At 38.5% G+C, this 13,429-nt stretch overlaps 1 protein-coding gene across 31 annotated transcripts in view; it reads right to left on the bottom strand.

The window, feature by feature from the left end:
* The window catches only part of NEB (nebulin), a 215,745-nt gene that overhangs the window by 146,873 nt on the left and 55,443 nt on the right, over nucleotides 1-13,429 (bottom strand). For all 31 annotated transcript variants that reach the window (XM_040475065.1, XM_040475064.1, XM_040475070.1 and 28 more), the window contains 13 exons: nucleotides 13,242-13,346; nucleotides 12,056-12,163; nucleotides 10,580-10,891; nucleotides 9,806-10,012; nucleotides 9,240-9,344; nucleotides 8,978-9,085; nucleotides 8,021-8,332; nucleotides 6,672-6,878; nucleotides 4,707-4,811; nucleotides 3,607-3,714; nucleotides 1,799-2,110; nucleotides 1,452-1,658; nucleotides 655-759 (listed from right to left, as the gene is read on the bottom strand). In XM_040475065.1, the coding sequence (XP_040330999.1) occupies nucleotides 655-759; nucleotides 1,452-1,658; nucleotides 1,799-2,110; nucleotides 3,607-3,714; nucleotides 4,707-4,811; nucleotides 6,672-6,878; nucleotides 8,021-8,332; nucleotides 8,978-9,085; nucleotides 9,240-9,344; nucleotides 9,806-10,012; nucleotides 10,580-10,891; nucleotides 12,056-12,163; nucleotides 13,242-13,346 (2,301 nt within the window). The remainder of the gene's footprint in view (nucleotides 1-654; nucleotides 760-1,451; nucleotides 1,659-1,798; nucleotides 2,111-3,606; nucleotides 3,715-4,706; nucleotides 4,812-6,671; nucleotides 6,879-8,020; nucleotides 8,333-8,977; nucleotides 9,086-9,239; nucleotides 9,345-9,805; nucleotides 10,013-10,579; nucleotides 10,892-12,055; nucleotides 12,164-13,241; nucleotides 13,347-13,429) is intronic.

Below are 13,429 nucleotides of genomic sequence, written 5' to 3' on the forward strand. Positions count from 1 at the left end.
AGATGTGAAAAAAATTGGTAACCAAAAAAAGGTAACAAAATTTTGATTATCTAAGTGATAAAAGTAGTAGATACTGAAAAGCCTTTTATGAGGCACAATAAATGAATTCATCTTTATGCATGAAATTTATTGAATAGATACAAGGGGGTTAAAACTGGATAATAATAAAAATAGTTGTAAGTCATCCAGACTTAGTGTGTGTTCAACACAGGTACTGTGTGGAGAGCCTTCCATGGAAATTTCTCATTTGGTCTTCACAGCAATTTAATTTAATGTCATAAGCATTATTATGGTCCCAATTTTAGGAATGAGGAAACTAAGGCTTAGACCCAATGTTATATAATTCATAAAAGCCAAAACCCAAAGAAGGTCTGTCTGATGCAATTTTTTTCTTTCAACAATTATTTATTGATTTCCTACTCTGTGCCAAGTACAAGGAGTATGGAGATAAATTACACGGGCACAGTGCCTCTCTCCATGGAGCAAAAGAGTCACGGCTAAAGCCCTTCCTTTTAACCGCCATATTTTGCAGCATCTCTAGTTAGCCAGTGTGAGTCATTCATTTCCATTCCTTCTGCATTTACATCAATTATTTACCATTACATCATTTAATAAGTTTAATTAGTTTTAAGCCAAATTTTTATATAACTTTACCTGGCTATACATAGCTTGATTCTGCTTGGCTTGTAAAATATCTGGTGTATCTGGCATCACATGAATCTTGGTTTTATCTTTGTTCCAGTCAATGGTATATAAGTGCTAGGAAGTTAGGGGGAAAAAAGACATTTGAAATTTGAATAGCTTTTTAGAACCCACCGGAAAGAAAAAAACTTAACAGAGCATTTGAATGCACTCAATTTGAATTAGATTAATTTTAGTAACTAAAGTCGCTTATGATTCAGAAAAGACACTAAAAACAAACTCAGATTTTTTAAAAATAATATTGTAGGTCTATCTTCTAGAATGGATTAAAAATACTTAACATAATAATTTTAAAAAACAAATGATTTGTAACTCAATGATAAGATTCAGGGGAAATGGGGCACCTGAGTGGTTCAGTCAGTTAAGTGTCCACGTCTTGATTTCAGCTCAGGTCCTGATCTCACAGTTGTGAGATTGAGCCCCACGTCAGGCTCTGTACTGGATGTGGAGCCTACTTAAGACTGACTCTCTCTCTCTCTTTCCCTCTGCCCTCTGCACTTGCGCTCATGCACTCGCTCACTCGCTCTCTCTCTCTCTCTCTTTCTCTCTCTCTCATAAAAACCCAAAACCAAACAGGGGAAATAAGAAGTCGGCAGAAGAAAATGATATAGGGACATGCTCTGGAACTGTTTGTCACTGCCCAGAAGTGGTGGACTCCAACCAAATTCCCCAAACAAGAACCAGAGGCTGCTAGCCCTGCCTTCCTGGAAGCTGTATGGAAGGACCTGAATAGAAGGATGGCTGCCTACCTTGTTCATTGTATGTGCATTCTGCTTGGCAAGAACCATGTCCATAGAGTCAGTCAGTTTCTTAAACTGGAAGTTGCTAGGATGCTGGCGGTATTTCTGATCGCTGGCATATTCAGTTGCTTTCTTGGCCTTCTCCACTTCTAGGGAACCAGCTGGACTCCAGCCAAGCCCTTTGTACCACTCATTGTAGTCCTGCTTGTATTCATTCTATAAAGAGAAGAGACAAATTCTCCTTCACCTTATCAATTACTTTACCTTTGTCAGTTTAGACACAAAAGTATAGAAGACTGTGATCTCCATTCCTGGGCTAGGAATCCAACCATCACCCAGAAAGAAGAGAGACTTACATCACTCTGTATGCGATTCATATTCCTGGTCAGCTCGATGCTCATGGCATCTGGAAGGAGGACATACTTGTGAATCAAGTGCTTGTAGTTGGTGTTGGTGATGTTGGCTTGGGCATCCTTGGCAGCTGTGACACTGAGCATGTCAGCAGGAGTGTGATAGCTGGTCTTTGTCTTCTCATAGTTTTTCTTGTACTCTCGATCAGACTGCATCTTAGCCACTTGCATGGAATGGACCAACTTGGGATCATCCTCAAGACTACGGAAACCAACCATTTTCCCCCTTTCCTTTTCATAATTGTATTTGTATTTATACTGTGAAAAAATTAGATTATTTGTTACAGCAGTTCTTTTGACTAGAAGCATTCTAGTGTCAATATTCTGTATTTCATAAAAAGTGATACTTGTGTAGAGTTCTACAGTTTATAAAACACATTTTTCACATTTATTTGTGTAACTTGCTACTCACAACTATATGTTGTGAGGTAGATTACAAAGTTATTATTACTGCCCCAATGTTACAGGTGAGTAAGTAAGCTGAGACCCAGGGAGGTGAGTGGCTTGCCAAGGTCACTAAGTATTAGAACCCAGAGCCTGTGATGATATACCACACTGCCTTCCACACATACTCTGTTGTTAGTGTCAAAGAGAACTTCAGTAGGGCAAATGAGTGAAAAGAGCAGAATGTTCTAAGCAGTTTAATGCTGCCCTAAGAAATCATCAGCCAGGCTTTTACGGTTGAGAATAGGCTTAGTTATGGGATATCGTTTTAGAGTAGCTTTGTATTTGTAGAACTCCTTTTCCCTTAAGACTGGCATAATGGGGAATAAGTTTTATTTATCACTCAACTTTTTTCTACAGAGAGAGGATCCTGATACATGGAAAGTTTTTATTCTGCCTGTCTCTTGTGAGTTTGAGTGTGTGAGTTAGGGGGCAGGAGCTCGGGGAGCCAAATTACTCCAGCATAATAGAGGGAAAAGAATTTGGAGATTTCAGGACAATGTAGTAGTGGCATCAGGATGGGCAGGTAGGAAAGATGAAGAGCAAGTATGTAAAATGAGAGAGAAAGTGTCATTGCAGGAGTGGCTAAGGAAAGAGTGCTCTGAAATGTGCTCTTCCCATTACCCCCAAATAACTCAGTGCTCACTGTGAGCAGATTTCTTGTGGAAACAACCAAATGAAAGAACTGAATTTCCCACAGGTGATGTGTTATGGCAATGGTGCGTTGGCACACCGGCGATTGGAGGGATAAAAGCCCTCATCTGCAGTGTTTGTCAATTTCTGTGGTGTAAATACTCCCACCATGGCTGATGTCAAGCTACCAAGAATTTAACAACTGGCTTACAAAATTTCTGATTATTTAATAATCAGTTGTCATGAGTCCAAAATATCAGCACCCCTAGTATACCACACAATGAGACACCCTGTTAGGAGGACAGTTCCTAAAAGGCAGGAAGCAAGAACAATTCAAGTCTTTCTGCAGGAAAGCTTGGTGAAGGGCTTTGGATTTCCACAGGCCACAGCCTTGGGGATGAAGTTCAAAGAAAATTCACCTAGATCTCATAAGATGGGGAGCACAAAGATATGTGGTCATAATGTGGTTAGCATTCTGTTTTTTTCAGAAATACCAGAGACAACAAAAGAGCAAACCTAAGAGGTACTCATTGAATAGGAGGCCATTGTTAGTAGGCATGCTTTGTTCCCCCCAAATTTTATCCATTGAGTGTTTCCAAAACTCAGCCCTTATTATTTTGGTAAATTAGAAAACAAAACAAAACAAAACAAAGGTGAGTGTTTTCCTGCAGACTTACATCACTTGCAATATCTCTTGAGGCTTTGGCAGCTTTGATAGGAATTGCATCAGTTCTGAGATCATAGCCTTTCTTTTTAGATTCTTCCAAAGAAAGTTTGTAGAGTTTCTGTAAAGAGAGGCAAGGGAATAATTTTCTTCTAAATAGAAAAGCCTGGGCTTATTTTAAAAGAGTAAACACTAGTGCTGTGGCATCATTTTTATTTTTAAGCAGAATGCTTCCTTGGTGGTTCAATGGCTAAATGTTCTTACAAATAACAAAATTGTGTTTGGAAAAAGTCTATTACAAACCCAAGCTTATTTTCAAGAAACCATCAGAAAAACAGCTAATGATCTCTTTGGTTGTAAATATGCTTTTTAAAACCGCTAAAGCCCAGCAGATTCTAACTGATAACGTTTTTATCAATTAAGAGTCAAGGAAAGACTACGAAACAACCATTCTCTTAGATCAAAAGAAAACTTCACTGTTTTGCAAGTGACACTTTTATTTATGTAATTGTGTGGATTTTACGATCCAAAAAGGAGTCATCAATCCTAAATCCTTATGGAATTCAAAGAGAAGAAAAAACACTGGTAGGATTGGAGATTTTCTAGCAACTATGGTTAGGTTGAGAAAGGAAGTGAAATAAAACACCTACGCATTTTCTAACACTAAGTGTGGAACATTCCTTGTTATGGAGCTTGCTCCAAATTCTTCAAAATGTTCATCTTCCCTTTCCATTTAACTTTCCCTGAGACCCCCCTCTTTAGGACCATCTCAAAGTCTTGGTAGAGAGACTACAGGAACCGAGCCCTAGGATTTTCACTTCCTTTTTCTCTTCTGGGAGAGGGAGGGAGCAAGCCCTTCTCTTCCTACCAGGTCTCTTAGTTTGAGGAGGCATACCCGCCCCCCAAACAAAATCCAAGTGCCCTTCAGATTCCTAACTGCTGGGCCCAAGTCTCATTGACAGGCCTGCTCCAACTCTTAGCAAAGCAAGGTTAGAAAGAGAAAGATTGTCATTTGTGGATTCCTCTTATTTTCAAAACATTCATTCTTCATAGTTGAGACATTACTTTATTTGTTTATACTGGTTCAAATAAACCAGGGGGGATTATACTTACATCACTCATATTAATTGCATTTGCCTTTGCCAAAATAATCTGGGGGATATCAGGCATAATATGGACTTTGGTCTTATCAGCCTCCCATGCTTGTTTGTAGAGATGCTGGAAATTTAAAAAAGAAAAAAAAGGAAAAAAGGAAAGTTAGTATTTACAAATCTTAAAATGTGCTCATTTAATATATATATATATATATATACACATACATATGTATATATGTATATGTATATACACACGTCAATATTTTAAGTATTTTTATTAACTCAATTTTATTTTTTTTATGGAAAAGATACTCATTCAAACAAGACAGTAGAGATTATGTAAGATGGAAAGTAAAATGATGCCAAGATGAGAATCATAGAAATAGCAAATGCTACACTGAGAGATATCTTGGTGGTCATCAGTTGAATCCTTTTGTTGCAGATTTGAGGAAATTATGGCCCAGAGAAGCAATGTACCTTGCCTAAAGACACACAGCAGGTCTGGGCTATAATTTCCACAACTTTGCAATAAGAGGATGAAGATTCTTACTTTAGCATCATTATTCTGAAATGGTTAATAAATCATTAATGCTGAAAAAGAAATGAAAGGTTTATGTGAGCTTGTGAGAGTTTAAATACTAAATCTTAAAAGAGGCACTGAGAGGGGCGCCTGGGTGGCGCAGTCGGTTAAGCGTCCGACTTCAGCCAGGTCACGATCTCGCGGTCCGTGAGTTCGAGCCCCGCGTCGGGCTCTGGGCTGATGGCTCAGAGCCTGGAGCCTGTTTCCGATTCTGTGTCTCCCTCTCTCTCTGCCCCTCCCCCATTCATGCTCTGTCTCTCTCTGTCCCAAAAATGAATAAAAACGTTGAAAAAAAAAAGTTTAAAAAAAAAAAAAAGAGGCACTGAGATTTGTGCCTTGTCTTTTAGGCAAGTCCCTATCAAAGGCAACGGTCATCTTGACCAATCAGTTTTCTTTCTCAGAAGACTCCAAGGGACTTACTCAGAGACTTAGTGTAATATAGCTCTCTCTAGTACAAGTAGAACCATAATTTTATGCAACTGTTTAATGTTAAAGTCCAAATAGTTTTTTTTTCTCTTTTGCTAATCAATGGCATTTCAAATCGTGATCCACAACAATGCTGTTGCAATTATTTTATTATTTGTAACTTAGAGAAGTACCAGGTTGATGTGTTTGTTGGTCCCAATATTTATTATGGCTAACAAATTTTTAAAAATACAGTAAGCCTTTTCTAAAGGGTGGAATAATTAATGATCCAAGGGACTACTGATGGGAGAACAATTGCTCTCATGATTTGCCCACAGAAGGTCCCAGCTCCGAATGCTGCCATAGCCACATAATCTAAGAGTCTTCTTCAATTCCACTGAAGCAGCTAGGAAACAGGGTGGGCTGCAATACCCAGTTGTTATCAGGCAAACAATGTGCCGATTCAGCGTCATGAACTTCTACTCAACTTCATCTTAGACAAACAAGATTTTGTTACAAAATGTGCATGAGAAGAAACAATTCATATTTATTTTGTTATGTCTGTGGGGAAAACTGGTTCACTAAACATTTGGGAGGCCACGAATTAGGACTGACTTCTATCATTTTTTTTAACCACAAGTCCCCCTTTTAAAAAACTTTTTATGTTTATTTATTTTTGAGAGAGACAGAGCATGAGCAGGGAAGGAGCAGAGAGAGAGGGAGACACAGAATCTGAAACAGTCTCCAGGCTCTGTCTGAGCTGTCAGCACAGACCCCAACTCGGGGCTCAAACTCATGAACCTGAGATCATGACCCGAGCTGAAGTTGAATGTTTAGCCAACTGAGCCTCCCAGGCACCCCAACCACAAGTTCCTTTTGCAAAGTCGAATAAACATTCATTGTGATGCCCTAAAACTATTAGCAAAACCCATAGGTCAAAAGTAAGAATGCCTGGCTTTTTCCTGGTGCTTAGGAACTATCACATTACGAATGACTTACTTCATTCATAATTTTTGCATTATTCTGGGCCAGAACCATGTTCATTGAGTCCATCAAAGTGGAATACTTCAGAGTGTCCGGGTGCTGGCGGTACTTCTTTTCACTGATAATCTCCATGGCTTTCTTGTTTTTCTCAGCTTCTAGGGAGCCCAGAGGGAGCCATCCAATGCCCTTCATGAAGTCAACATAGTCAGCTTTGTACTGATTCTGCAAAAGAGGAAAGGTTCATGGATGAGGAGAAACCCAAACTTCCAAGGACTATGAGTGGGTGTTTAATATTCCCTAAGTGTTCAACCAACAGCGTAACAAACTTCAACTCTTTTTGTCCCCAAACAGTATCTTTTCACATTTTCTTGCACGAACAATTAAAAACAAGCAGTAGTATCTTTGTGATTTATTTTCCGCAATGCCTTCATTAAAGAAAAAAATGCTAAGAGATACCAACTAAACTACTACATGACTATTCTCTCAAGAAAAGGAATGATGCTGGCCTTTCTTACAAAAATTCCCAAGTTCCCTTGGTTGACCGAGGACTCACTGGGACCCCAGTTCTCTCTTTCATTGTAAGTTTTGCTCACCCACCACTGTTACAACTCTCTCAGGTATGCCAGAAACCTCACTGGTACTCTGTGCAAATTTTTTGGTGGCCCCCCCCCCCCCCCCACCAATTCGGATATTGTCCTCTACAACTCTGCCATGGTTGGTTTTACATGAGCACTTAATTGCCAGGGGTGGGGTACATAATAGCTCAGCTCAAATATTCCCAAAGAGAAACACATGCTTGGTGTGGCCTGCCTTTGGTTTGTAATTTAAATTCCCTTCTCAGAGCCACCAAATAAATGGTCTCTCTAGCTGAATTCTGTCCCTTCCTCACATTCATTCCAGTAGCTGCCTCAGCCCTCACCTCCTCAATGTTTCATCAGCAAGTTGCAAAGTTGGAAGGAGTGGAATGAAAGCTGGTTAGGAGTGAGGGGCAGGAGCTACCAAGTTATCTGACTTTCTGCCTTTCCCCTTACTTCTGTATCAGGAGCCATTTATGCTTCTGACTCTCTTTGCTAGACAGGTTTCCTTCAGCATGCTCTCTGCAACAAAATTTCATTTGCGATTGCTGGATCCAGCATTCAACAATCCTCACAGCAAGAATGGTGGAAAATAAGACTTTAGTTTCTAGAATTTATCCCCTTTTGTTAAAAGAAATAAATTCAATCTAAGTTAAAAAATATATATAAACAATCTGGTGGGAAATTACACATGAATTTCTTTCAGGATTTTCATAATGATTTAGGGTCATTAATGATCCACTTATTATCCAGAGTAAATGTTCTACAAATGATATGGCTGTCACATACATCACTTTGAATCTGCATCATATTTTTGGCCAGTTCAAAGCCCATGGCGTCGGGAAGCATGTTGTAGGTATGGATCACATTTCTGTAGTTGGTGTTGGTGGCTGCTTCCTGAGACTTCTTGGCTGCCACCACACTGAACATGTCCACCGGGGTGTGGAAAGAGGTCTTGGATTGCTCATACGCCTTCTTATATTCCCGATCTGACTGCATCTTGGCCACCTGCATGAAGTGCACCAACTTGGGGTCGTCCTCTAGGCTCCGGAAGCCAATGTGTTTCCCTTTGGCTTGTTCATAGGCTTGCTTGTATTTGTACTGCGGATGGGAAAGAAAGCATGGTGATGAAGTTAGTGAAGGAAAGAGAACAAAATGTAATTCATTAGACGCCATGAGATTTATCATAGGTGTACAGTTTTAGAGCTACTGTACAATTAGAGAGAAGCTCATGGGGTCCGTGAACAAAATCTTTTTACTTCAAATTTCTTGCCAGACTTGACTCCATGGAAAGAAAATGATCTCAGAATTAATCAAAGAGATGCATAAGTAAGTTGTTTTAAGGTGCTTTAGAAAGCAGCTTTCCTCACTCAGGTGTCTAATCAGAAAAGGCTACAGGCACAATTTCTCCTGGTGCATCTTTAATTCAGGAAAGAGCCAGATCATGGGTCCCTCGGGTAAAACGTGTAGATTGCATCCCTACATTCACCCAGAATTGCCTATAAATGATCTGAATACTCTAAAAGCAACTTGTCTTAACATGACCCAGTTACTTTTTACATCAAATAATGAACAAATGATTAGAGGGTACTTGGACTGGGTGAAGGAAAGTGTCTTGTGTGTTCCATGGATGATAATCCCACCAACACTAGGTAGAGTTGACTGCAGCTCTTGAATATGCACAGGAACTTGGCTCATTTGTGTCTCATTTGCTGAGCCTAAAGAAAGCCCAGTGGAAGTACTTACATCACTGGCAATGTCTCTACAGGCTTTTGCAGCCTTTATTGGAATGGCATCAGGCCTCAGGTCATATCCTTTCTTCTTCTCCTCTTCCCAGCCAGCTTTGTACAGTTTCTAAATGACAAAATAGAATAACACCTGCAGCTTGTTATTTGGGTTCGAATGGGAATCCTGATTTTGAAGCAGTTGGTATGTAAAAGAGAGGCATCCCATAAATATTAGTTCCCTCCAACCTTCTCTCCCACTTCGTTGCTGTCAATCTACTTACATCACTCATGGTGATTTGGTTTATTCTGGAAAGCAAAATGTCAGGAGTGTCTGGCATGACGTGAATGGTGGTCTTGTCTTTGTTCCACTTTTCAGTGTAGAGCCTCTGCAACAAGAGGGACAGGCACATGACTGTAAGGCAGGACAAGTATGTGAAAGTGCTATCAGGAGAAACAGACTCACATCTCCATGATAGAAGAAATTAAATGTGATATTGGGAAATGGATAAAATGGCAAGAAGATGGGGTGATGAGACTGAACACACGAGGGAAAAACCTATCAAAGAAGGGAGTCTCCTTCCACTGAAACAACACATGCCATGTTGCCCCAACCTCACACCACATGGAGTTTTGCAGTTCTGTCACACCCTCTGAGTAGTGCACACAGATGGTCTGAGGATCAGTGTATGTGACAGCTCTCCAGACATGATGAAAGTTACAGAATTCCCCCTCCCACCACCACCAAGACCATCACAAAGATTAAAAATGCTGATGAAGATTATAGTGGCACCGGCAGGCTCATGACTTGAGTGCTGGCTCGGAATGAGGCCAGCATTTGGGTTCTTACCTTATCCATATTCAGTTTGTTGCTTTTGTTAAGTGCTTGCTCCATTGTGTCCATGGCATAGGTGAACTTCAGCTTCTCAGGATGCTGGCGATACTTCTTCTCACTAAGAATCTCTCCTGCTTTCTTCGCCTTCTCCACCTCCAGTGACTCTATTGGGACCCAGCCGATCCCTTTCATCCAGTTGGTGAAGTCGGATTTATATAGATTCTTTACATTGAAAAAGGACATTTTCATTTCAGAAACAGTCAGAGCGTGAGTTTCTTTGGCTAGATAATTTACTCATTATCAAAAAGAAAAAAAAAAAGGGAAAAGAGAGTAACCTGCTTTTTATTCCCTGCCATCTTTTGGAAAAGAAACCAAATTACAAAGTGATTGAATTCATGGTGATTTTGAACAGGAAAACCTGACCCAATAATTCCTTTTTAAATTTAACTTTCTTGGAGGAAAAGGTAGAAGAATTTTACACTGGAAAGACAGTATATTGCACTAATTTGAACCTCTTAGCTTTTCACAGAATATATCATATACTGTGTCTAACACACACGCACACACACACACACATACACACACTAACTAAAACAAAAATGTTAAAGCTATATATAGTTCACATGAGTGAAATTCTAAAACTCCAAATTCTGAGAGGATGCCTAATTATAGTGAGTCCGGCCAGGTTTAAGATGAAGTAAATGGAATTGCCAATTTCTTGTTCGTCCCTCCCACCGGCTAGAAACGGATAACTAATTCTATGCCCACAATGTGTTGACTGTTACGTACATCGCTTTGGATCTGCATTGCATTCCTGGAATGCTCCACATTCAAGGCATCAGGCAGCAGAGTGTAGCTGTGGAAGGGTTGTCTGTAGTTGGTGTTGGTAACAGCCTCCTGAGATTTCTTGGCTGCTGTCACGCTGAACATGTCCAAGGGTGTGTGATACCTGGTCTTGCTGGCTTCATAGCCCTTTTTGTACTCACGATCTGACTGCATTTTGGCTACATTCATGTAATGAACCAGTTTAGGATCATCCTGAAGACTGAGAAATCCAATTTGCCTGCCTTTGGCTTTCTCATAAGCCTCTTTATACTTGAACTATATTAAACAGAAAGACAAACAGACAGAAGGTTGATAGGGTCAATTATAGGAAATACTAAAGTGTTATACTGAATTTACGTAACAAATTAAGCAATAGCCAAATTTGGTCTGAATGCAGGTAACAACCAAGTTTTTTAGTATTTTTAAATAAATAACTAGGAAAGTATTTCTAATGGAGGGTCTTGAGATTTGCTCTGGGGATAATTAAGAATGGGGTAATTTGTGGTTTACATCTAGATTATTTATAAGTAGATTCTTTGAGCATTCTCACAGGTTCCTGAAAAGTTTAGTAAGGATTTAGTGTATATATATTTTTTAATAATCAATTCCAAAAAGAACTGCATTATTTTATAAAGTACTTGTGTAATCCTGAGTAAATTTCAGCAGAGCTCTTATACAAATTAGTATATTCAACTCCAAATGAATTTTTACTCTACCAAGTTATTATATCAACTCATATAGAAAATATAACTTAATTTATAAAAAGTAAATAAGTAGGTAAGTAACTAAAATCCTCTCATTTAAATCTATAATTCTTCTTGGTTTTCCATATTTTATCAGTTTAAAAAATTTTTTTAATGTTTATTTTTTGAGAGAGAGAGACAGAGACAGAGACAGAGAGAGTGTGAGCAGGGGAGGGCAGAGAGAGAAGGAGACACAGAATCCGAAACAAGCTCCAAGCTCTGACCTGTTAGCACAGAGCCTGATGCAGGTCTCGAACCCATGGACCATGAAATTATGACCTGAGCCAAAGTCGGGTGCTTAACCAACTAAACCACCCAGGTGCCCCTATATTTTATCATATTTTTTCTTTGTGAAAATTATGTTAAAAAATTTTATTCTTTTAAAATACTTGGAGACTTTTTTTGACTTAGTGACATTTTAGTATGCGAAAGTTTTTTTCTTGAAAAAAAAAATTCAAATAAAAAGCAGTTTCCAACTTCAATGAGAGTACCAAACATTTTTCACAGTTTAAAAAATTTTCTTTTTGTATTGAATTTCTAAAGATTTTAAAGCAAAGTAATATAATTCATTGGCACTTAGGATGTTAGGAAATATTTTAATACTATTTTATTTCCTAATTTACCTCATATATCCTCGTATACTATGTAAAGGTTTTAAAAACAGAAGAAGAGTTTTCTACTTTCAGATTAGACTTACATCACTAGCAATATTTCTTGAACTTTTTGCAGCAACAATTGGAATGGCATCTGGTCTCAAATCATAGCCCTTAGCAAGAGTTTTCTTCCAGTCTGCTTTATAATGAGACTTGAAAAAAGGAAAGAGTATTTTATTATTTTATTATTCTACTTGAATATATTTCTACATTTTCAAACTTTTCTATAATAAGCATGTAATACTTTAATTTTCTTGTATGTTTTATAATGAAGCAATTTAATCTTATAGAAATGTATGAAAACTAAAATAAAAAATTCAGATATAGTACCACCCAGATTTAATTAATGCTTAAATATTACTTACAAAAGCAGAAAAAAATTTAAATAAACCAAAAGTATAGAAATGAGTACCAAAAAATTTTATTTGGAGACAAAAGAGCCTAGAATGTTAGGAAGAATGACTAAGACATCTTTTAAGAAATGAACAATTTTATCCAGGTTTGATTACATTTTTAAGTTAGAATTTACCAACTTTTTTTTAAAGCAAAAGGAAACAACTCATAATAGTGAATTTAAACATCACCACCAATTATGTATCTAGACTACCCAAGAGGCTATTTATATGCAAAAAAGAGTTTCTAAAGAAAATTAATAATAAACTTTTATACAAGTTTTAATGACCGAAACAAAAATTAGACAAATCAATACTTGTGCTTATTACAGACTATTCATTACTGTTGAATGATTTAAAAATTGGCCCCCATACATGGAGGGCAAGGTGAGACCGAACAAAGAGGGAGACCACTGCAGATTGGCAGGTGACAGGTTTAATAAACAAGGGAACTTACACACAAGGCTTGTCGTGGGCGGCCATGAGACAAGTAGATCTCCTCACCTGCCCAGCACAATCTTTAAAGTTTATACAGAGGCCTTAACTGGGTTCAGTCACGTATGCCAGTCAGATGGTCCCAACAACATACTGCTCTATCAAGGCTGCATCCTTGAAAATGTCTCCTACTGTGGGAATGGTGGGCAGAATGGACATTCCAAGGACAGGGGAGGGGGTGAGGAGCCTCAGGTTTAACCAGCAGTCATGTTTTCACAATGACTTTCCAACAGAGACTCAAAAGGTCCATACTCCTTAAAATTCTCACTGCTAGAATTATACAGAACTGGAAAGAGGAGGCCCATGTTAGCAATATTAGACTGGCAACAGGCCAAATACTCACATCACTCATGTTCAAGGCGTTGACCTTGGCCTGAATAAACTGAGGCAATTCAGGGTCCATAGTGTACTTATGCTTCCGTTTCTCTCCCTCTATTTTGTAGTTCAACTAAAAACAAAGGAGGCAGCATGCAAATGTCATTAGTTAACATAATGTAAGTTTCATCAAGCACACACTCCTTTATTTTTTTT

The sequence above is a fragment of the Herpailurus yagouaroundi genome, unplaced genomic scaffold (assembly GCF_014898765.1).
Source record: "Herpailurus yagouaroundi ecotype Mexico unplaced genomic scaffold, PumYag 140, whole genome shotgun sequence".
Classification (NCBI taxonomy): Eukaryota; Metazoa; Chordata; class Mammalia; order Carnivora; family Felidae; genus Herpailurus; species Herpailurus yagouaroundi.